At 34.9% G+C, this 25,891-nt stretch overlaps 1 protein-coding gene across 2 annotated transcripts in view; it reads left to right on the forward strand.

Moving 5' to 3' along the window:
* The first annotated feature begins 1,029 nt into the window (after positions 1-1,029).
* MANEA (mannosidase endo-alpha) overlaps positions 1,030-25,891 on the forward strand; it is a 65,273-nt gene continuing 40,411 nt past the window's right edge. The window contains exons 1-2 of one of the 2 annotated variants that reach the window (XM_047858894.1): positions 1,030-1,283; positions 14,924-15,502. In XM_047858894.1, coding sequence (XP_047714850.1) covers positions 14,962-15,502 — 541 coding nt within the window. In that variant the 5' untranslated portion in view covers positions 1,030-1,283; positions 14,924-14,961. The other variant, XM_047858893.1, reaches the window with a different exon arrangement.

Here is a 25,891-nt window from a genome sequence, read left to right on the forward strand (position 1 = left end):
CAAATTAAAAGAGGATATTACCAGGCAAAAAATTTTAAACTCTAAAAATAACAGGTGTTATGGATAATCATGTGCCAGTCTAGTCCATGTGAAATGTATCTGTGTATAGATGAATCTCAAAACCCAAATGTGTAGTGAAAAAAGAAGTTAGAGGGGGAAAATGCTGTATGATTCATTATAAAATCTACATCACCAGGATAACTATATTTTTAGGGAATTATACATATAAAACTATATTCAAAAATGCAAGGAAATAAGTAATACAATATTTAGCATAATGTTTATTTCTGTCTGGGAGGGAGATGGAAAGGGACTTCCGAGGTCTCAGAAATACTGGTATTCTGCATCTTCAGCTCCGTAGTGAGTAGCAGGGTATTCTTTTTATTATTCTTTAAAATGTGCACATACGGGATACATTCATATATGCATATTTCACAATGAACATTCCTTTTAAAAAATCTAGTCTGATTTTAAAGGTAGCCCTTACAAAATTGTTCACATCAGCAAGTTCTAGACTGTGAGTCAGGATTTCCTTGTTACCATGTCACCAAACAAAATACGGTATTCTCTTGGCTTCTGAGGCTGATGTAAGATGGAAACCTTCAGCTGTAACCTGTCTCCAAAGTACTTGTTCTTCCCACCGGCCTCATTGTTTTCAATCATTTCTCTACTTCAGAACAAATGTGACTTTATACAATATATTTGCAAATTAAATGTCATCTTTGATTCTCTACTTAGGGCCTTTAGAAAAGTTCTAGTTTTTTAAAAAAAGACAAAAAACGGTTCCTTAATTTAAAGAGCATGAAAACAACCGGTGTACATCAGTTAATGCAACTTTGGAAGGCCACATCAAGACCAGCTGCCCTCAATCAGTGGATCAGTGAGACTTTCGCAGAGAAACCTCACAAGACCTGTTTTTAAGAGAGGGGTGGGTCATCTCTTGTTGGAGGGGGAGGTTGGGAGTTCGGCTAGAACCCGCTCCACCCCTTTTCTCCACCCGCACAGAACGCCCAGAAAAGCTCTCCCCTCATTCGTCCACGCCCCTCAGGCCCAGACGGATAAGAGGAGCCCCTGCGGGGGAAGCCTGCACCCCGCTGGCTCGCGGAGCCCGGCGTCAAAGCCCCGCCCCCTCGGGGTTGCAGGAACGCTCTGCGCGCGTCTTTGGGGAGGTGGGGCTGGGTGGGCGCGCTGACGGGAGGCCGCGGGCTCTCTGCACCCGCTCTCCCTCTTCTCTCTACCCTCACGGCTCTGGCTGGATCGTCTGCTGGTGGCCGGATTCCCTGGTGAGTAGCTGGAAGATTCAGGGCCCCGCAGACGCGGCTGCGGCGGGTACGGGACTTACCCCGGGCGCCTGCGCGCTCTTCCGCCAGCCAATGTGCTCGCAGCTTCTGCGGGTGGCCTTTGACCCCGCGCCCCTTCGGCGAGCGAGAGGTGTCGCGTTGCGTGCTTCGGGACCCCCCGGGGCAACTCACTCTGTCACTCTTAGCCCTTCTTTGTGTCTGGGTTAGTTTTATTGCCTTCTTTTATTGCCTGTTTCCCGATCCTGCCGGCCTTGTGTCCGCCACTTCTTCGGAGAGAAACCTCCCGTCGCCTGTTTTCCCTTCTCTCCCCCAGCAAGTTGGGCATTCCGGGAGCGACGGAAGCTGTTCTAGGCCTGGTCCTTTTGTATGCAAACCTCAGCTAAGCCTTGAGCCTGCGGGGAGAGTGGGGGGATCGAGGCCTACAGGGCTCCGGGTGTTGGCGGAAGGTCGCGGCCACCAACCTCCTGGAGCCTTTGGGCCACCGCAGAGGTGGTTTTTCCATTTGCTTGTTAAAACACTTTTGGCTCTATCTTCGTAGACTATTATCTTTTGTTAAGTTTCAGGATGCAGCTATGCCGGACTATGTCTTGCTACATTTTCTAAAGGAGCAAATTGAACTTCAGGCGTTTGCGACAGTTTTAGTTGTATTATTGTAAGACCCTCTGGATAAGTGTCAAGGGAAAACCTCGAAGTGTTTAAAGACCAATAAAGGAGGATAATAGGATATGATGCTAAAAAAGACGAATAGGACTGGAATGGGTTTATGTTCAAGTATTTTAGACAGTTTGAGAGAAAAATGCAAAATAAAATCTAGGTATTGGTAATATTGCCACATTGCTTACTGGTCACTTTCACGACAATACGTTATTTCCTCCTTCTTGAGCTATATGTAAACTCCTAAAACCGGTGTAGTGCTGTGAATTTTGTGGATTTTCAGGCTCTATCTATGCATAAAGCATTACCAGTGATGGTGCTGTTAGTCACGTGGTTAACAGTAAGTGTATGATCAGAAAGTAAACGGTCTTCAGATTAAATTTGAGCTGCAATTTATGAGTAGGTAACAGATTATCTTGTTTTCTAAGACCATACTACTTATTTATTTACTTATTTAAAGTTTATTAGAGAGTGAGTGAGCCAGGAAGGTGCAGAGAGAGAGAGAGGGGGAGAATCCCAAGCAGGCTTTGCTATGACAACGGGACTCTGGCTGGAACCTTCAGAAACATGACCTCATGACCTGAGCTGAAACCAAGAGTGGGAGCTTAGCCCACTTAGCCACCCAGGCACCCCTAAGACCGTACTATTTAAATGAAAACTTGGCCACATGTTGGCAGGTTTCATCTGTGTCACAAAAAATTTTTAAACTTAATTTGTCTAGTATGTTGTAGGATGGTGGAATAGAAGGCTACAGCTTGAATTCTAGAGCCAAATTTGCCCTGTTTCTTGCTAGTTGCTTAACCTCGGACATGTTACTTAGCTCTTCACTAGCCCACAGACTGAAAAGTTACCAATTGGTTTGTACCTCTACTGTGTCATCTGTAAAATGGCGTTAAAAAAGTTTTACTTCCTAGGTCATCGTGAAGGTTAAAGTGGAGGGATGAAATTATGCTTAACTGAATTTCTGTTAACCAGCAGGTGTGTTTCATTAAAACTGGGGTAAGGAAGCGTTGGTATAGAAACTGGTTTTGAAAGTTCCAGGTGTGTTTTCTAGTATTATTTTTTATTTACAATGGCTTCTTAGAAAATGAAATTAGAAAACAATACTAAAAAGAAAAAGCACTAGAAGCCTGTAAAATTTAGTAATAGGGTAATTAAAAGGTGTTTCTAACTGGATTGACAGCACTTTTTGAAATAATAGTTCATCTCACATTGTTCTGTGTCTGTTAGGCCTCACTAGACCTCTAAGTCAAAACCTAGAATTTCCAGAAGATGAAAAGCATAAGACACAAAAGTACAAATGATAGTTTCTAAAAGATATTATTAGGTATAACTTCTGTGTATTATGTAAAGTGTCCTTTTCAGTCTTCAATAGCCAATACCTTGAGTAGATTCCTGGTTTGGGTGTCCATACATCTTCAGTTGTGATTTTATTATTTTCTCAGGAGACTTGTGAAATTTCTTGCCTTTGTTGAAGCAATAGAAGTAGTTCTCCACTCTTTCCTTGCTAGATAATTAGACCCTGGGCATCTCAAGGGTCATTGTGGTTTTGCTATCTTGAACTTGACAATTTATTAAAATGGATTTTTAAAATTATTGGATCTAGGTTTCTTCCTATGTAATATGTTCAATATAGACTATAAAAAAGTCAACTATCTGTATAGTCAGTAGAATCTATTTATACACATACTGCCCAAATACATATCAGTGTCAAAAACAGAAGGGCCTGACATTAAGTTGTTTAAGCTAAACACTTAATGGTCATTGGCTGTGTATAAGATATATGGGGCTCTACTGCAGTGTAAAGAGAAGGATTCCATTTTTGGAACTTAAAAGCAATCTAGTGGATACAATATATGTAAATTGCATAATACAACACATACATGCCACTTTAAAAAGTAGGTAATGCTGTAACAATAGAATATTTGAGAAAATGAGTACTTTTCACTGTGGAATCATTAGGGAAGGTGTCAAGAAGAGGCAACATTTCAGCGTTGTCTTGACGGAGGAGTAGCATTTTAAAAGTTAGTCCTGTAGAGAGAGAATGGACCTTTAGAGAGAATTAACTATGTGTTAGTTATTAATTGCTTGCTAGATGCCCGTCTTTAATCATCCTCATCCTCATCACCATCACCCTAAACAGGAAATTATTCTAGAAGTTTTATAATACCAACTTATTTCATGCCTACAAATCTGTGAATGAGGTAATAACATTGTATAGATAAGAAAAGAAGCACAGAAAGATCAGGTCATTTGATGAGTGAAATAGCTGAAAAACAAAAACAAAAAACAAAACAGCTGGGGGATACTTGCTTTTAATCACAGTGATCTGCCTTTTATTTGAGGTGACTTACTGTTAATTGTGATGTGGAGGTTGGGAAGAACCATCTATAATGATGTAATAAATGAACATTTAAATGAGTGAAATAAGTAATGTGAAAAGAGAGGGACCAACTTAAAATTACATTTACAGGCAAAGGTGGGGAATCAACCAGGCAACTTCCATAAATGGACGTTTTGTTTTGTGTTCTTCTGTAGATCTGAGAAACGAATCTGAGAAATGAATCTAACAAATGTACAAAAGTTTCAGAGTTGTTCAGAACTATGTTTTTTTTTATATTCATTTTGCACTTATTTCTTTTTTTAATGTTTATTTTTGAGAGAGAGACAGAGCGTGAGTGGGGTATGGGCAGAGAGAGAGGGACACACAGAATCCCAAGCAGGCTCTAGGCTCTGAGCTGTCAGTACAGAGCCCCACACAGGACTCCAACTCATGAACTGTGGGATCATGACCTGAGCCGAAGTCGGATGCTTAACCGACTGAGCCACCCAAGCGCCCCAATTTTGCACTTATTCTTAAATCCAATTGGTAAAATATTACCCTCTTCCACTTCTTTTGCAAACATCATCTTGCATAAGACACAGCACTACTTTGTCAGAAAACACACCTAATGTGTTCTTTCTTTAAAAAGAGATTAGGGGTGCTTGGGTGGCTCAGTCGGTTGAGCGTCCCACTTTGGCTCAGGTCATGATCTCGCAGTTTGTGGGTTCAAGCCCCGCATCAGGCTCTGTGCTGACTGCTTGCTCAGAGCCTGGAGCCTGCTTCAGATTGTGTCTCCTTCTCTCTCTGCCCTTCCCCCACTCACACTTTGTCTCACTCTGTTTCTCAAAAATAAATAAAATGTAAAAAAAAATTTTTTTAAAAGAGATTAAATGATTTAGTGAGGGTCCCACAAGGGGATCAACCTAGCTGATTTGGACTTCGGTTTTAGATGGCAAGATCAGTTCTCTGTTACATACCCTGACTCTTCTACCTACTTTACCACCACTCAACTGGTCAGTCTCTGAAAAACCAATGTCTTACTAATTAATGCTGTAGTTATTGCTCCCATTCTCTGTGACTTAGCAATATTCATTACCATTATTTCCTAAAAATTTTCTTAGGAAGTATTAAGTTCTAATTTTAGAAGGTAGAGTAAGAAAATATCACTATTATGTTATCACCCAGAGGTAATCATTATTTATGTTCTCCTTTGTATATCTTTAGTATTGTTGAGATATTATGTTCATAATTGTTTTTTCTACTTCATTGCTTGTCAGATTTCTCACTATCTTTAAGGGAAGGATTTTTTTATTATCAGTTATCTTGATAATTTGTAAATTTCAGTACAACAAATCCCTGTATACTTCCCCTGCATTTCACCAAATGGTAATATCTTAACTGTATTTGCTTTATCATTATATGCATGTACACACTTCTGTATTATGTTGTACATAATTATATACATTACATGTAACATGTATGTGTACATAGGTGTATATATATGTATGTAATATATGTATGGAGATGTGTATGTCTAATGTCTGATGTTTCCTCATGATTAGATCCAAATTAAATTTTGACAGGAATAGCATAGCAGTGATTGTTTCCTTTTTAGGGCATCCTCTCAGGAAACTTATATCTACCTAGCCAGAATTAACTGATGAAGTTCATTTTGATCACTCGTTTAAGGTGGTGTCTGCGAGGTTTTGCACTGAGTTACTGTTGTTCCCTTTGTAGTTAATTAGGTGTCTTTTGGAGAGCTACTTTGCCAATATATGGATATCCTGTTTCTCATCAAACTTTTATTTCCTCATTTAAAATCTGTTGATGATTTTGCCTAATAATAGTTGTTATTATGGTGGTTGCCAAATAGTGGTATTCCATTATTCTATCTAAATTTATTAGTTGCGGGGGTGCCTGGGTGGCTCAGTCAGTTAAGCGTCCAACTTCTGCTCAGGTCATGATCTCACGGTTCATGAGTTGGAGCCCCGCGTGGGGCTCTGTACTGACAGCTCGGAGCTTGGAACCTACTTTGGATTCTGTGTCTCCTTCTCTCTCTGCCCCTTCCCAACTTGTACTCTGTCTCTCTATGTCTCTCAAAAAATAAATAAATGTAAAACAAATTTTTTTAATTTATTAGTTGGCATTCTAATATGAGTCTTCTCTAATCCTTTTATTTATTTTGCATTTTAAACATCAGTATGAAAATAAAAAAAATTAAAAATATCAGCATGGATTCATGAATTCTTATTTTAATACCTATCATTTATTACTTATTCCTTATTTTGGTGCTGAAATTGTCCTGGATTTAGCCAGTGATTGCCCCTCAGTCTGGCTTTTGTGTCCAATGGACATATCCCCAACACTTCTTGAGTACTTTACTTTCTGGTAAGATGATCAAGGCTCATTTTGTACTTTCTCAGCCACAGTCTGGGAATCCACATTTCTCCAAGGTAACTACTGCTGCTTCTAAGTAGAGAAGGAATATTTAAAAACCAAGAATCTTAGCATCAGATGTGTTCATTGCTGCTGGGGTTTCTTTGGTCCTAGACTGCCAGTGGGCAGAACTAGGAAATAATGTGGTTATGTTAATGTGTATATACACACTTCCCCCATTTACTGATAAAAAACACATCCATACTAATACTGCTAATTACTGTCTGATAACACAAGTTTCTTTCTAGCCTTCACTTTATACATAACTCAACTTTTTTGTCAGTGAAAAACCTGGGCCCCAGGTTCCAGCGTATATTGTTTGTTGGCTTACTTGTAGAATACACATTAAGTGTTAAGAATTGCTAACCTGTACCAATGCAAAAACAACTTACTAACTGGAGTTTAGCATTTTATATTTGTTAGAGTATGTGAAATATAACATGGCTCAAAAAAGAACTATACAAAAAGAGAAGTCACTTCCATCCCCCAATCCTTCTACCCATTCTCATCCCCCTTTATTCTGTCCTGTTTCTCCTTACCCCCATACATAATCCACATCATTATCTAATGTTTATTCTGTTTCTTTGCTCACTTGAAAAATGTATATTTCCTTATTTGCATTTTCCTTTTTTCACTTAAGAATATATCCAGAAAATCAGTTTATGTCATTTCCAAGATCTCTTCCTCATTCAGCTGAACACTCCAGCATTTTACAGTTACAAATGGTGCTGTATATGGATTTATGTACTGTTCATGTGGTTTTGTATTTTTTGTGTATGTTGTGTATTTTTAAGGTAATTTCCATGAAGTAGGACTGAGTCCAAAGGTAAATGTATATGTAATTTTGTTAGTGCCAAATTCACAAAAAGGCTGTACCAATTTGTATTCACTAGTAGTGTTTGGAAGTGCTTGTTTTCCCACAGTGTTACCAACAGCATATATTTGTGTTTTTGTTTTGCCAGTCTCCTAGATAAGAAATGATTTTTTTGTGTGTGTAGTTTTAATTTGCATTTTTTAAATTTTATTTTGAGAGAGCAAGATTGGGAGTGTGTAAGCGCACATGGGGCAGGGGCAGAGAGAGAAAGAGAAAGAATCCCAAGTATGCTCTACACCATCAGCGCAGAGCCTGATGCAGCGCTTGATCTAACAACCACGAGAGCTCATGACTTGAGCGAAAATCAAGAGTCAGATGCTTAACCACTGAGCCACCCAGGTGCCCTTAATTTGCATTTTAAAAAATTTTGAATGAGGTAGAATATCTTGGTATTTTCAGTTTGTCAGTTGTCCTTTGTTGACCGTATGTTCTGATATGCATATTTTAAAAGTTATAGTTAATGAAAAGACAAATTATGACTTATATTGAATCTGAATTTTGAGTCCCTTCTAAAGTGTTTCATTACGCTCAGGTTATAAGGAAATTCAGGTGGAATTACTTATTTCAATGGCTCTGAGCCCTACATCATGCATTATTCTTTGGGAGATTGTGGGGGAGATAGGAAGGGTTATTCAAAATCCCTCATTTGAAAGTAGCAGAGAAGCTAAACATATAGAAAATAGAAAGTTGAAGGATCTTGGTAAAACCCATGCCTTTAATTTCAGTACCCATATGTGTAAAGGAATAAGGATTAATTAGAAATAGTCCAAATAGTCACAAGGACTTAAACCCAGTTTTGAAGATTTTGCTCTTACTAGATTCAGATAATCTTTCTCTTCACATTTCATACACAAGGGCTGGCATTCAATAATAAATTAACCCACCTTACAGAAAGACTGTGACTGTCCAGGTACTAAGCAAGAACAAAACAACAAAAGACGGGCAATAGAAACAGAATCCCTAAGGTCTAATTCAGGTTATTAGAGGTGGACTTTAATAAATGGGATTAACACATTCAAGGAATTAGAGAAGGAAAATTTTAACAGAAAACTGATACCTTTGAAAAGAGTCAAATGGAAATTCTAAGAGTAAAATTATAACTGAAATTAAGAAATGACAGCTGAAGAGAAATAGGGAACTAGAAGATATTTCAGAAGTACAGAGGCATGGAGAGATATGGAGGGAAAGTTTTAAAAAATGTTATAAACACATAGGATATAGAATTCTAACATGTGTAATGTATTCCAAAATGAGCAAGAAGGCAATAATGGAGCAAAAGCAATATTTGAAGAGATTGTGGTCAAGAATTTTACAAGGCTAAGGAATGCTATTAACCCCAGATTGAAGAAGCACTTTGGACCAAAAGCAGGATAAGTATTAAGAAAACCATATTCCATGTGTATTATTCCATAGGGAAACTGCTGAAAACCAAAGAAAAAGAGAAAAATATTAAAAGAAACCAGAGAAAAAAAATACCTTTAAAAATCCTTAAAATCAAAGAGAAAAAAAAAATAGTGGTTGAGTTTTCAACAGAAACAAAGGCAGAAGATAATAGTTTGTGCTGAAAGAAAATAATTGCCATATAGAAGTCTATGTATACATGTTAAATTGAAGGTCACATATATTTTCAAACAAACTAATATGGAGTTTATGAGCAGCAGACTAATACCAAAAGCCCTGTTAAAGGGAATTGTTTTTTCACCATGAGGAAAATTAGTTTGAATGGAAGTAGGCCAATGCAAGAGGAACTAAAGAGGAAAGAAAAGGGTAAATTTAATAATGGACTGTATAAAATGATATCCTAGGGGTGCCTGGGTGGCTCAGTCAGTTAAGCCCTGGACTCTTGATTTCGACTCTGGTCATGATCTTGAAGTTTGTGAGATTGCCCCCCCCCCCCCCAGCTGGCTCTGTGCTGACAGCATGGTGCCTGCCTGGGATTCTCTCTCTCCGTCTCTACCCCTCCCCCCCTCTCAAAATGAAAATTAAAAAAAATGATATCTGGTGGGGTTTAAGATATGTGTAAAAAAAAAATAATCTACACCAAAATAGGAGCTCAAAGTTGGGGCAGGGATAAAGGAACTAAAGTCTTCTAAGTGTGCTTTTATTGTTTGAGAAATAGTAAAGTTCTAATTCATACCAGTTTTTGAGAAAAATGCATGCTCTTAATTGCACCGAGAATGCATAATAGAGAAAAATGAAACCATTGAAAAGATAAGAGAGAGGGGGAAAAAAAAAGGAAGAGAGAAAATGGAGCTTGTAAGAAGGCCAAAAGGAAAAACAAGGGCAAGAATTAGATTTAAATATCCATATTTATAGAACTGTAAATGTAGTGTATACTACAACTATTAGACAAAGACTCTCAGGTTAAAAACAGCAATAATAATGTCTTATTTCAAAAATTACCATTTAAGGTGACAATAAAATGATGAAAATGATACTCTGTTCCAGTGTCAACCAAATGAAATCTGTTGTAGCTATATTAATGTTAGGTTTTGTCTTACACTGTACTCTATCAGAGAAGAAAAGGAACATTTCATATAAAATAAGATTTAATATTTCAGGAAAATCTAGCAGTCTCAAATTTGTCTCTACATAATACCATCAATTAAAATTATATAATATAAACAAGTAGATCTAAATATAGGGGATTTTTAATACTGATGATATGAACGATATAAACAAGATAGCATATTTGGTACGTAGATCTTGTAACCACTAGCTGCAGAATATGCTTTCCTGATGTATATGGGACACTTAATGAGATTGATCATAGGCTGAGCCTTAAAGCAAGTCTCCACATATTTCAAAGGACTGAAACCATGCAGGCGATGTTTTCAGTGGATTCACACTATAAATCAATAACAACAACAACAACAAACTAGGAAATCACCCAAATATAATACATCTATAAATAAGTTCTCATGGGAGAAATAATGGAAATTTGAATATATTTTGAACTCAGTGGTCATAAAAGTACAGAATACAGAACTTCTAAGATACTGCTAAAGATGTAATTAGCAGTAGAGTTATGGTATTAACACATTTTAAGGAAAGTACAAAGAGTTGAGTGATGGCAACAGCTTTGGTATAATGTTTAAATTATCCTGAAATCATAAAAGCAGACCAGTAAATAGTAAAACCAAAACAATCTGTAACAAAACTGAAAGACAAGTTATCCCCCATGGACTCACAGTATAAGTGGAAGGGGACAGCTCTCTAATAACTGTAAGACTTGTTTTCTAACTCTGTGCAGGAGGAAACCGAGGAAAGCAGTAGTGCATCTGCTTGAACTGAAGACAGGAACATTTCTAACCATAGATATTAATTGAAAGAGTGACAGCCCACTTTGAGAATAGTAGCTGCAACGGGGGAGGGAGACTTTGAAGCCTAACATCTGAAGGGGCTACAACATACTGATTTTCAGGACAAAACCCCATATTGAAGAGTAACTTCTGGAAATAGCTTTCAAATTGAGCAGGGTAATACTAGCATACAAGCCAAGGAAATAAAAAATGCCAGATAAATGTGGGAATGGAGAAGAACCCAACTGATCTCAGAAAGACATTCAAAGCCATTGCAAGATTTCCCCAAAACAGCTTAAGTTCTATAGAGCATGAATCTAGAAAAACTATCATGATAAAGCATTCACTTCCAAAAATTGAGAGAAAATTATTTCATGTAATATTTTTCAATAGAAAAAGATCAGTCAGTTTCCATACAAAGTCCTTATAAGCAAAGAAGTGAACATACTTGTAGATACTGAAAGCATGCCAGAGAGACATGTTCATAAAATATATGACAACCATAACCTAATATTTTAATAGAAATAATTAAAATAGCTATATGAGATTTGGATGAATAAGCAAATTATGACTGAAAAGTGAAAAATGAGCAAATTTTATAAATGAAGATTACAAGACAAACACAATAGATAATGCCCTATGAAATGTAAAGGGTACAGAAACTTAAAAATTGAAGAGATAATACAGTTGTAAAAGTTGAGCAAAATTCAATAAAAGTAATAGAGCTTTCTATAGAAGAAAATCAAAGGAGTGAAACAACAAATATTAAAATTGGAAACCTTTGCTGACAATAAAAACAAGTTGATATTAATTTCTTAATGGGAAGATAAGGGAGTTTGTGTAAAATTGTTTTTGTTTATGAAGTACTGTTGACCCTTGAACACTGGAGGTTGGGGTGCTGATTCCTATGCAGTTGGAAATCTTCCTGTAACTTTGGACTCTCAAAAACTTAACTACTAATTACCTACTGTTGACTGGAAGCCTTCCTGATAACACACACAGTTCATTAACATATGTTATTTATATATGTCCTTTATATGATATCTGTATTCTTACAATAATGTAAGCTAGAGAAAAAATGGTATTAAGAAAATCACAAGAGAAAATGCATTTTTAGTACTGCACTATATTTATTGAAAAATGCACATATTAATGAACCTGCATGGTTCAAACCCACATTGTTCAAGGGTCAGCTGGATAAGACATAGATATCTGAAGATAATGAAGGAAGTTGGTGATGTAGCCGTAGGTTTGATGAAAAACAAAAATGAATAAAGTAATTCTGAGGTTAGAAAAGTGAACATACTGGAGTTCAGTGACAGGATTGTTAAGCATCTTGAGTATGAATTCATAGTGAAAAGTCAACATGGTTGTGTGTTTTGTCCAGTATAATTCTGTGGTTCTGGATCAAGGTCAAGGCACACATCATTTATTTGGGGTTTTACCAGTATGTATTAAGAAAGGAGAGAAGTGAGGAATTATAATGTTGGACAATGGACTATAAACTGTCACTAGAGACAAAACATGAAGAAAAGGAAATATAGCAAAAAAGCAGTGGACTCAGTGGATTGGACATCTCAATAAGGTCAAGGAATTGCGAGAATGAGAATACTAAACTAGAGGGGCTCAAGGCACGGAAGGTTATGTTTGGAAATGGGAAAAAAAATAAAGATTTTGGAGTAATAAATGTTTGACAATGTCAGGATCAAGAGTAGGAGTATGACACCTGAGTTAGTGAAGTGTAGTGAAAGAAAGAACAGATCTTTAGAAGTGAGGCAAAGAGTTGGGGCGGCTAAACTACGGGACTGGATCATCCATATTGGTGGAGTCACTAAAAATAGTAATAGAAGTAGGAAAGGAGTAAGTTGTTAAAATGATCAGTGAATGGGAGATTATTAGATTCAGAAAATGGTGGAGTTTGATGCCTTGAACATTATTTTTTTATAAGGGCTCCATTCTTCTAATCTGAACTCTTATTATGCCAATATTTTGTTTACAAGCCTTTAGTGGTCCCTTGTTTACCAGAAAAGTTTTCTTTCTTTGGTGTAGTATGGTTCCAACATAGCACTATAGCTTTATTTTTCCTCATCTTTTACTGGCTGCAGCCTACAGAGGCCTTTGTGTTTCACAATGTGTCTTTCATGCCCGGTATATCTTTGGGCACATCCTTTCTCTGACACTAGGAACATCCTTTTTTTTTTTTCCTTCTCTTTTCCACCAGCCTATGCATATTGTACTCCTTCTTCTAAGATTTTACATTTTTTTTTCATAAAGAGTTTTTTTCAACTCCTTAATTTATATGGTATTTTATTGCTTTATATATGCCTTTCACTTCCCTTTTAGCACTTTTCTTCTTTGAGTTATAGTTTATTTGCACACATGTCTTCTGCCTTCCTTGGGGACTCCAAGCATCTTGAACATAAGAACTGTGTCTTACTAATCAATCTGTTTCATGTGGCGCTTAGCATACTATTTTTTACACAATTTAGTTGCTCAATTAAACTGAGTCTAGAATTTGTTTTGATATTCCAACCAAATGAAACATATTTTTGTTCCTTGAACAACAGTAAGGATTCACCTGTTTCTCATCTAAAAGTCAACTATTTCTACTTTCATAATGCTTGTTTTAGTTTATGTCTAGTGAATTGGTTACATGATCTACGTTAATGAGTCCAGCTTGTTGGTGTGGTCATAGTGTATCCATGTAATAATATTAAAATATTATAACTTGGGGGGGTGTCCCTAAATTAGTCTTAGGAACAATAGAGAAAGCGTTAACTTTTTACTTCCAAAAGTTTAAGAAGGAGAATATTTGACATGAAAGCATTTTCATGAAACCAGTGGATTATTATAGTTGTAAAACAAAATCTCCAGACCTATCTACCTATGCCTTTCCATTTTCATGACTTTTTTATGAGAGGAAGAACTGATGCAAATTAGAACATAGGGATGGAAAAGAGGTAGGATACCACGTAAAGTGTCAGAGAAGGTTATTTAATAAAGTTTCTCAATATTTTTGTGTAACTTCTGTACATCTAATTATATATGTAATTATACATATTTATAGTATATCTAAGTTTATGGAAGGCATACACATATATTTTTGTAAGATTAATATGCATATTCTCTATTTGTGTATATGTACATATGGATATTACCATATCTACTTAAGTAAAATTTTGAAATGGGCAAAACAAAATGAATATTGGTTAGATACATGTATGTTTTAGAAAACCTACAAAGAAAGGTGAGGGGATGGTATATACAAAAGGCAAGTGGTTGTTGTTAAGGAGAAGGGGCAGGGCTGGTGATTGGCAAGGTGCACAAAAGGTGGAGATGAATTTTTAAGCTGGCAGCTTCCATTTTGAATGTTTATACGTTTCAACCTAGATGTATGTCTTTTATATTAATCTTTAGGTGTGTTATATTTCACAATTAAACTTTACTTTGAGAAGACTGATTTTAGCCCTAAAAGAAATATGCTTGCTCATCTTAGTAATTCTTGCATATATGCATAATGGAAGTAACAGTTTATAGAAAGTATTTGTGTATGTGTGAGACAGAATTACTTGCTGATTATGTTTAACTTGTCTGTCTTTTCTATCAGGATTAGTTGTTATGAACTTAATTCTTTGGAATAACAACAGCATGATTTATCATAGAAAGTCGTATTTTATATATCAATGTCAACTTTTCCCCAAGCCAGAAATTTGTATATAAAGATATTTTATTCATATGTGTGTATATACCTATGTACATATACACACATACCTATACATATATGTATATACATATACATACTTAAACATAAAAACATAAAATGTAATTGTGATATTTCCAAATAAATACTGCTATTTAATCTAGCCATATATCGACTATTTTGTAGATCTCAGTTTTTGATTATACAACTAATATGATGAACTTTTAAAATCTTTCAGTGTAATGAACTTTACAGATTTTTGTTTTCATTTTGAATACATTGGATAATATTGTCAATACTACTTACTAATTACCACTTTTCAATAAATTACAGCTAAACACTTACCATTTTGGAGTTTAAAGTATGTCATCATGGCAAAATTTCGAAGAAGGACTTGCATCATTTTGTCACTTTTTATTCTGTTTATTTTCTCCCTGATGATGGGTTTAAAAATGCTGAGACCAAATAAAGCTACTTTTGGAGATCCTTTTGGACTTGAACTTCTTCCAGAACTTCATCAACAAACTCACTTAGGGAAAAACCTTGATTCCCAAAACAATGACAAAATCAACAGTGAAACAAATATCAAGAATTTAAAAAGTGTTGAAATCACTCTGAAACCTTCCAAAGCCTCTGAACCTTACCTGGAAGAGCTGCGACCTCTGAATTATTATTTGCATGTCTTTTATTACAGTTGGTATGGAAATCCACAATTTGATGGTAAATATATACATTGGAACCATCCAATCCTGAAGCATTGGGACCCTAGAATAACCAAGAATTATCCACAAGGGAAACATAATCCCCCGGATGACATTGGCTCCAGCTTTTACCCTGAGTTGGGAATTTACAGCTCTCGAGATCCTTCTGTCATTGAAACTCACATGAAACAAATGTACTCAGCTTCAATTGGTAATTACTTTATGTGTGTGTGTTTAGGCATGTGATTGTGTGTATGTATGAAGAATTTTTTGTAGAATATTTAAGTTACTGATTAGTCTTCACATTGTTGTTAATTATAATTTTAAACATGGATTCTAAATTAAGCTGTATATACATACATATGTTCTTAAACATCTGATAAACCACCTTTTAACACTACTCTAAACTGTGTTTAATTTCTAACTTTTGGAACATTTCTGGATATAGTTTTGATTCCTAATTTAACATTCTTAATTTTATTAAATTATGGTTAACATAAGATGGCAATGAATTCTCCCACTTTATGTATATATCTCAGTGATATTTCTCTAAGGTATACACCTGTTTAAATATTACCCCAACATGAAGTAAAATATTCTATAGCCCAGAAACTTTTGTCATGCTTCCCTTATGCACACCCACATTCCTCCCCAGGAAACTAAATCTAATTTCTATCACTGTAGAATAATTGTGAATGTTCTACATATGACTCTATGAAATAGAATCAGCCAGTGCGCACATGTGTGTGTGTGTGTGTGTGTGTGTGTGTGTGTGTGTGTGTGAAGTTTTGCCTAGCACATCATTTTGAAATTCACTCATGCTGTTAACTGTATCAGTAGTTGAGTCATTATTGCTGAGTAGTATTCCATTGTATGATTGTGGCAGTTTGTTTCTGCATTCATCTTGATGGACATTTGTACTGTTTCAAATTTTAGACATGTAGTATACAATTTGGTCTTGTTTTTCTGTTTTTTAAAACTAGCCTAGCAATCTCTTTTTAACTTTCTGTGTTTATTTCTATTTCATGTAATAGTGATATGGTTAATCATGCTTTCTTTGCTGTTTTTTATGTCTATTCCATCTGTTTTGTTCCTTTTTCCTCTTTTTCTGCCTTTTGTATAAAATGTTTATTCCATTTTATTTTCTCTTCTGACTCACTAGATGTCCCTTCATTTTATTTATTGTATGATTGCTTTAAAATTTACAATATACACTTTAACTTAACTGATAAGAAGTCTGTAGTTATTTGTATTGTTTTTTCCCTGCAGCTTTTTCTTCCCTCTAACTTCTGGCACTCCAGTTGCACACATTTACATAGAGTCAGATTATCTCACAAGTAATTCATAAGAAAAAATTAAAATGGGATGCCTGGGAATTCTTCAATTTGTTAATCTACCCTTAAAAAAAGACAAAAACAAAAAACAAAACTTCTCTGTTATGTTTCCTGTGTCTTCCCAGTCTCCATAGCACTGGGACCACAAGAACAGATTGAGTGTTTTCACATTTTTATAGCTGTACAAAAGGCACAAACTTATTATTGAGCTGAAACGTATATGGAGATGTGCAAGGCTTTTTCATGAGCAAAACAATGTAGAATTCTGTGAATCTGCACCAACTGTGTGCAAGATGACTTTCTTCTGTAATTGATTTTTTTTCCAACTGGTTTTAAAAAATCTAGCTTTCTGGCCAGCTGCAGTTTCTGTGTTCTAGGATATAAAATATGACATAAAATAGGATTGGTAAATTCAGACAGCATTGACTGCTATCTCTGCTTACAACTTTTGTGGAGAGGATCTTGCAAATGACTTTTTAACTATTTTGTGCAAAGAATTTATATCACACTTGAGGCTTTTTTGTTATTACAATGTTGATTTGTTTATGACTATACTAGTAGTTCTTGACAAAAAATTGATATCCGTGGAAGTCTCAAGGTTTTTTTCATGCAAACTGAACAGAATGCAATGAGTGTTTTTTTCCCCCCAGATACTTTTCATATAAAGAAATAATATATAAATGACATACTTTGTATGTTATAATTTAATTGTGATTAGGAAGAAAACTTTCAGTTTATATTTAGTTTTATGCCTATCTTAAGTTTATGAAGACCTTTTTTCCCCCGTATATTATTTTACTACTACGTAATATGTGTGAACATGAATTGTTTCAAAACAAAAGTCAATACAATTAATCTTAATTATAAATGTTCACAGTTTCACTATTGATGCAAATCCTTTTTTTCTTTGGTAGATTTTCTGGGGAAAAAAATCATTTGATAGTAATAAAAGTGACATCATCATCCATCTGTAAATAAATTATTTTCTTATCAGTTAAATTATTTTCTTATCTTGAATTATAGTCTTTGTTATTGAAATAGTATTGACATTTAACATGCCGTAAGTTAAAGATACATAGCACATTGATTTGATATACATGTTTTCATATGATTACCATTGAGGCATTAGCAAACCTTTCTATCACATCTCGTAATTATCATTTCTTCTAGTGGTGGAAAAAATTAAGATCTAGTCTATTAGCAAATTTAATGTCTTTAATACAGTTTTGCTGTCTGTAATCACTGTATGCATATGAGATCCCCATGTCTTATTCATGTACTAGTTGCAAGCATGTACCCTGAACAACATCTCTTCCATTTGTCCACTCCTGAGCCCCTGGCAGGTACCATTTTACTGTTTCTTCATTTGTTTTGTTTTGTTTACCTTTCACATATAGGAGGTATCTGGCAGTATTTGTCTTATCTTAACATAATGTCCTCAAGATCCATCCATGTTGCTGCAAACGGCAGGATTTCCCTTTTTCTTGTGGCTGAAGAGTATTGTTTTATTTATATACACACACATATATGTATATATGTATAATCCTGTTTTATGTATATGAATGTGATATGAATGTAAATAAAATGCGATCTGTCACACTTTATTTATATATTTGTATGTGTGTGTCACCATGTCTTTGTCCGTTCACTTGTTGATGGACACAGTTTGGCTATTGTGTTAATGCTGCAGTATACAGTGTATATCTTTGATAATTTTAAATTCCTTTTGATTTATACACAGAATTGTGATTACTGGATCATATGGTAGTTCTATTCTTAACTTTTTTGGGGGAAACTATGCAGTTCTCCATCGTGGCTGAACCAATTTCATTCCCACCAACAGTGCCAACACTTGTTATCTCTTGTTTTCTTGATAATAGCTATTGTTACAAGTGTGAAATGATATCTCATTGTGGTTTTGACTTGTATTAGTGATGTTGAGCACCTTTTCATGTATCTATTGGCATGTCATCTTTGGAAAAGTACCTCTTCAGTTCCTTTGCCCATTTTCTAATTGGATTCTTTGTGGGTTTTTTGTTTGTTTGTTTGTTTGTTACTGAGTTCTAGGAATTCTATGTATATTTTGGATATTAACCCATTATCCATTTGTCTTTTACTTACCAATAATTCATTTGCGTTTTCATTTTCTTAATTTCTTCATTTTCTTAATTTCTTAATTCTTGCTTCTGCAGTGTAGAAGCTTTTAAGTTTGATGTAGTCCCATTTAAGTTTTGTTTTGTTTTGTTTTGTTTTACATTTGTGGTTTGGATATCCTATCCAAATGTTTAAGTCTGATCCATTTCTAGGTGATTTTTGCGGGTGGTGTAAGTAGGGGTCCAATTTGCACGTGTTTATCGAGTTTTCCCAGCATCATTTATTGAAAAGCTATCCTTTCCCTATTGACTGTTCTTAGATCCCTTATCATTTATTAGTTGACAGTATATGTGGGAGTTTAATTCTGGGTACTGTATTTTGTCCTGTTGACCTAAGTACCTGTTTTTAGGCCAGGGTTGTACTATTTAACTAGTATAGCTTTGTAGTATACTTTGAAATCAGTAAGTATGATGGTTCCACTTTTGATTTTCTTTATCATCATTGCTTTGGCTATAAAGGGATCTTTTGTTGTTCCATACAAATTTGAGGATTGATTTTTCTATTGTGAGAAATGCTGGGGCACCTGGGTGGCTCAGTCAGTTAAGGGTCTGACTTCAGCTCAGGTCATAAACTCATGTTTCATGAGTTCCGTCCCTGTTTTGGGCTCTGTGCTGACAGCTCAGAGCATGGAGCCTGCTTTGGATTCTGTGTCTCCCTCTGTCCCTCCTCTACTCGCACTCTGTCTCTTAAAAAATAAAAAAAAAAAGATTTAAAAAAATTTTTTAATTAAAAAATAAAAAATTTAAAAAATGCCATAGGAATTTTGATAGTGATTGTGTTGAATCTATAAATGGCTTTGGTAACATGGACCTTTTAACAATATTAACTCTTCAAATCCTTGACATGGGATATCCTTCCAATTTTTTTATGCCATTTAGAAAAGCCTTGTAGTTTTCATAGATCTTTTACTTGATTAAATTTCTTCCTAGGTATTTTATTATTTGTGTTGCTAGTGTGAATGGGATAGTTTTTTGTTTTTTTAATTTTTTCCAGATGCATTATGGTTAGTGTATGGAAAACAACTAATATCTGTGTTGTGATTTTATATCCTTTAATTTTATTGTATTCATTGATTAGACCCAACCATTTTTTTATTTCAGTATATCATGTCACATCATCTGCAAATAGCAACAATTTTAATTCTTCCTTTCCTATTTGGATGCTTTTTCTTTGTCCTGCCTGACTGTCTTAGGTAAGACTCACAGTATGTTGAATGAGAGTGGTAATAGTGGGCACCTTTGTATTGTTCTTGATCTTACAGAAACAGCTTTCCATTTTGTCCATTGAGTATGCTGTTACCTGTGTGTTTGTTGTATATTACTTTTATTATATTGAGGTATGTTCTTTATGTACTCAATCTATTGAGGAATTTTATCATGAAAGAATGTTGTATTTTGTCAAATGTGTTTTTTTGTTACATCTTTTGAGATGATCATATGATTTTTATTTTTCATTCTATTAATCTGGCGTATCACATTTATTGATTCATATATCGTTGAACCATCCTTGAATCCTAGGGATAAATCCCACATGGTCATGATATAATCCTTTCAATGAATTCTTGAATTTGGTTTGCTAATATTTTGTTTAGAATTGTTGCATCTGTGTCCATCAGGGACATTGGTCTGTAGTTTTTTATTCTTGTAGGATCCTTATCTGACTTTGTCATCAGAGTATTGTTTACCTCATTAAATAACTTTTTAAGTGTTTCCTTCTCTCCAACTTTATGGAAGAGTTTGAGAATAATTGGCTTTAATTCTTCTTTAAATGTTTGCAAAAATTTACCAGGGGAACTATCTAGTCTGGATATTTTTGTGTTGGGAGGTTTTTGATTACTGATTCATTCTCCTTACATGTTATCATTCTGTTCAGACTCTATTTCTTCCTGGTTCAGTTTTGGAAGGTTATGGGATTGTAGGAATTTACTCATTTCTTCTGGGTTCTATAATTTGCTGGCATGTACATGTTTATAGTAGTCTCTTATGAGTCTATATATTTCTGTAGTCAATTGCACTTTCTACTCATCCATATCTGATTTTATTTATTCGAGTCTTTTCTGTCATAAGTACTCGCTAAAGGGTTGTCAGTTTTGTTTATTTTTCAAAGAAAATAGCTCTTTGTTTTGTTGATTTTTTTTTTTTCTATTTTTCCGGTCTTTTCCACTTTGAACTTTATTATTTCCTTCCTTCTACTAACTGCGGTCTTGGTTTGTTCTGTTTATTCTACTTCTTTGAGGTATAAGGTTATGATGTTTATTTGCAATCTTTCTTAGTTCTTAATGTATGCATATGTTGCCGTAAATTTCTGTCTCAACTGTTTTTGCAGCATCTCAGTGGTTTTGGTATGTTTTGTTTCTGTTTTCATTTGTTTCAAGATATTCTTTGATTCCCTTTTTGATTTATTCTTTCGCTTATTGGTTGTTCAGGAGTTTGTTTGATTCTACATATTTCCAAATTTTCTAACTGTTTTGATACAAGTATGGCTATCCCTACTTCTGTTTGGTTTCCACTTGTATAGAATATCTTTTTGTCCTTTTACTTGGAGTCTTCTGTGCATCCTTAAAGCTGAAGTGGATCTCTTATTGGCACCGCATAACTGGGTCTTATTTTTTATCCATCTAGCTACTTGCATGCCTTTTGATTGGTGAACTCCATTCATTTACATTTAGAGCAATTATTAATATGTAAGGACTTACTAGTGACATCTTGTTAATTGCTTTCTGGTTTTATTTTTCTGTTTCTGCCTACCTTTATAAATTATTTTCCATGGTGGTATGTCAGTTTCCACCTTTTTTCTCTTTTGTGAATCTGCTCTAGGTTTTTCTCTTGTGGTTACTCTTGGGCTTACATAAAACATCTTACAAACACATGCATTTTAGGTTGAGAGTAACTTATCACTGATTGCCTGTAAATTTCTCCATCCTTTTTCTCCTACTTTTTATATTGGTATTACAGTTTATCTACTTTTCGTTATGTATTTGTTAATTTATAGTAGCTATAGTTTTCCAGCTTTCTGTTAGCCTTGGTGCTATAGTTGAGTATTAATACATCATTCTAATACAGAGTTAGAGTTTTCTACATCTGACTGTATAATTTTCAGCTTTACCAACATGTTGTGTGCTTTCATATGTTTTTATGAGGCTGATTAGCCTGTTTTCATTTCAGCTTGAAGAACTCCTTTCAGTATTTCTTGCAAGACAGATCTAGTGATGGTGAGCTCCTTCCGATTTTGTTTGAGAAAACCTTTACTTGTCCGTCATATCTAAGGTATAACTGTTGGAGATGTTCTTGGCTGGCCATTTTTATCTTTAAGCTCTTTGAATATGTCATTCCATTCTCCACTGCCATGTAGAGTTTCTGCAGACAAATCCACTAATAGCCTAATGGTGTTTCCATTTTAGGTTACATTTTTTTCCCCCTGTGTCTTTCCTTGTGGCCCTTGATTTCTTTTAGCAATATTTTGTGTTTCTCATTGTACAAATCTGTCACCTCCTTAGTTAATTCCTAAATATTTTATTCTTTTTGATGCTATTGGAATTATTTTTGCAATATCCTTTTCAGATTTTTCATTGTTAGTATAGAAATGCAACAAATTTTTGTATGTTGACTTTATGTCCTGCTACTTTGCTGAAATTACTTATTCTTTTTTCTTTTTAGTACAACCTTGAAAGTTTTCTATATATAAGATCACTTCATTTGCAAACAGATAATTTTACTTCTTTCCAACTTGGATGTCTTTTCCTTTCCTTTCTTAATTGCTCTGTCTAGATCTTTCAATGCTGTGTTAAATAGAAGTGGTATAAGGGCCATCCTGTCTTGATTTTCTAGGAAAATCTTTAAATCTCACTGTTGGCACTGTGGGTTGTGTGGGGTGTGTGTGTGTGTGTGTGTGTGTGTGTGTGTGTGTGTGTGTAGTTTTTGTTGTGTTGTGGTAATTTCCTTCTAAGTTTTTGAGTATTTTTATCATGAAGAGTCGAATTTTGTCAGATGCTTTTTCTATATCAACTGAGATCATTTTTCCCCCTTCATCTGTTAATGTGCATACGATTTCCACATATTATATCATCCTCGCATTCCAGGAATAAACTCCACTTAATCATTGTGTGTAATCCTTTTACTATGCTACTGTATTTGTTTGGTAATAACAGATCTTCCTCATCTTAGGACGGGTTTATTTCCTGATAAACCCACAGTAAGTTGAAAATATCATGAGCCGAAAATGCATTTAATACACCTCACCTACCAAACATTGTAGCTTATTCTAGCCTACCTTAAATGTGCTCAGGACACTTAAATTAGCCAACAGTTGGGCAAAATCATCTTATAGGAAGCCTATTTTATACTAAAGTGTTAGAAGTCTATGTAACTAACTGAATACTGTATTGCAAGTGTACATTGTATATTACATATACATTGTAAATGTATTGGTTTTTTACCTATATGATTGCCTGGCTGACTAGGAGCTGCAGCTCACTACTGCTGCCCATCATCAAAAGAAAGTATGTTACCACATATTGCGAGCCTGGGAAAATATCAAAATTCAAAGTATGGTTTCTACTGAATGCCTATCACTTTCACACCATCTTAAAGATGAAATATCTTAACTTGAACCATCTTATGTCTGGTACCATCTGTATTTTGTTGAGCATTTTTACATCAGTGTTCATTTGCGATAGTGCTCTAGTTTTTTTGTGTCTTTGTCTGCTTTGGTATTAAGGTAATGCTGACCTTAAAATGAGTTAGAAAGTATTCCCTCTTCCTTAATTTTTTGGAATATTTTGAGAAGAATTGGTTTAATTCTTTATGTATTTGACTTAGATTTTGATAGAATTGGGTCTAGGGCTTTTCTTTTTTGGGAGGTTTTTGATTACTTATTCATTTTCCTTACTAGTTGCAAGTCTATTCTGTTTATTTCTTCATAATATAGTCTTGGTAGCATTTGGGCATCTAGAATTTGTTTTTTTTTTTTAATTTTTTTTTAACATTTATTTTTGAGAGAGAGACACACAGTGTGAGTGGGAGAGAGAGACAGAGAGAGGGATACACAGAATCTGAAGCAGGGTCCTGGATCTGAGCTGTCAGCACAGACCCTGAGGCGGGGCTTGAACTCACAGGCTGCAAGATCATGATCTGATCTGAAGTCAGTCACTTTACTCACTGAGCCACTCCAGGTGCCCCTGGGCTTCTAGAATTTGTACATTTCAACCTGGGTATCCAATATTTTGCCATGTATTTGTTCATAGTACTCTCTGATAATCATTATTTTTGTAGAAATTATTAGTAATGTCCCCACTTTCATTTCTGATTTTAGTAATTTGTATCTTCTTTTTTCTTAGTCCATCTTGCTAAAGGTTTATTAGTTTTGTTCATTTCTTCAAAGGGCCAACCTTTAGTTTCATTGATTTTTCTCTGTTTTTTAATTGCCTATTTTATTTATCTCTGCTCTAATCTTTATTATTTCCTTCTTTCTGCAAGCCTTAGGATTAGTTTTTTTTCTTCTTGTTCTAGTTCTTTAAGTTATAAAGTTAAGTTGATGAGATCATTCTTTTCTTTTTTTTAATGTAAAGCATTTATAGCTGTCAGTTTACTCCCTTAGCACTATTTTATCCATATGCCATAAGTTTTGGTATGTCATGTTTTTGTTTTAGTCATTTCTAAATGTTTAGAAACATTTCCCTCATGATTTCTTCTTTTATCTATTGGTTGTTTAATCATTTAGTCTCTACTAGGGTGACTTATGTTGATTTATTTTCAGATACTGACTGTTATTTTTCATTACTGGAATAAACTCCATTTGTTGTTGGCTTATTATTTTGTTCATATATTACTAAATTCTATTTGCTAATCTTTTAAGAAAGATTTTGTATCCATGTTCAGCTGGTATACTGATCTGTAGTTTTTCTTTTCTTGAGATGTCTTTTGTCTTTTTGTTATTAAAGTAGTGCTGGCCTCATAAAATGATTTAAGAAAACTTCCCTCTTTTTTTTTTTCCTGGAAGAGATTGAGTAGAGTTGGCATTATTTCCTATTATGTATTTGATAGAATTTATCAGTAAAACTATCTTGCCTTGGTGGTTTCATTATTTAATTATAAATTCAATTTCATTATTAGGACTATTCAGGTCATCAGTTTTTTTTAGCAGAAAAAAAGCATACATATTTATTTAATATTTTCGATGCTTATATGAAAGTCCTCAGAAGAGAAATGAAGACCTGAAGAAGATGGTAGGCTTAAAAGTTTATGGACCTTTTTACACAAAGAACAATAAATTGTGGGGATGTGACCAGACAAAGGGGTTTGGGCTCAGGGCAGTAGATTGTGGGACAGTGAACAGGAAATGTAGGAGGGAGGGAAGCTAATAGAAGTTCAAGGGTTATTTTAGTAGGTTTGTTTTTGCAGGTCCATTGCAGGGTTGATTCCCAGTCTCAGGAGATAAGATACTCTCTTTCTGGTACAGGGACGGCAACTTTCTCATGGGAAATTTTATGATCAACCTGCTTTTTGGTAGAAAGGGGAAAGTCAGCCCTTCTGCATCTGCAGTTTCTCAAGTACCTTCAGCTCAAAATGCCAGAGCGGCATATTTTGGGATGGCATGTTCTGATCCCCTTTACTACCTTTTTTCTTTCTTCTTTTTTTTTGAAGCTGTGCTAGCAGAACATGGTTCAGCCAGTTATGTTTGATTACAAATAAGTAAAACAATGGTCAATTCAGGGTTTCAGCAGAAGAATATTTTAAAAGCCAAGCAAATAAAGAAAGCTAGCCTGCTTATTAGCTTTGCCAGGTGTTCCCTCCCCCTCTTTTTTTCTTCCAAGAATATTTTTATTTTTATTGATTGATTTCAGGAATAGAGTTGAGTGATTCAACACTTACATATAATACCCGATGCTCATTTCAACAAGTGCCTTCCTTAATGCCCATCACCCATTTTGCCCATCTCCCCACACATCCCCACTCAGCAACCCTCAGTTCTCTTTATTGAAGAGTCTTAATGGTTTGCCTCCCTCTCATTTTATCTTATTTTCCTTCACTTCCCCTATGTTCATTTATTTCTCCTTGAGTGAGTTTTGGTCCTTATATTTTGTAAATAACTGGTCAATGTCATCATATTTGTCA

Source organism: Prionailurus viverrinus, chromosome B2 (genome assembly GCF_022837055.1).
Source record: "Prionailurus viverrinus isolate Anna chromosome B2, UM_Priviv_1.0, whole genome shotgun sequence".
NCBI classification, from domain to species: domain Eukaryota; kingdom Metazoa; phylum Chordata; class Mammalia; order Carnivora; family Felidae; genus Prionailurus; species Prionailurus viverrinus.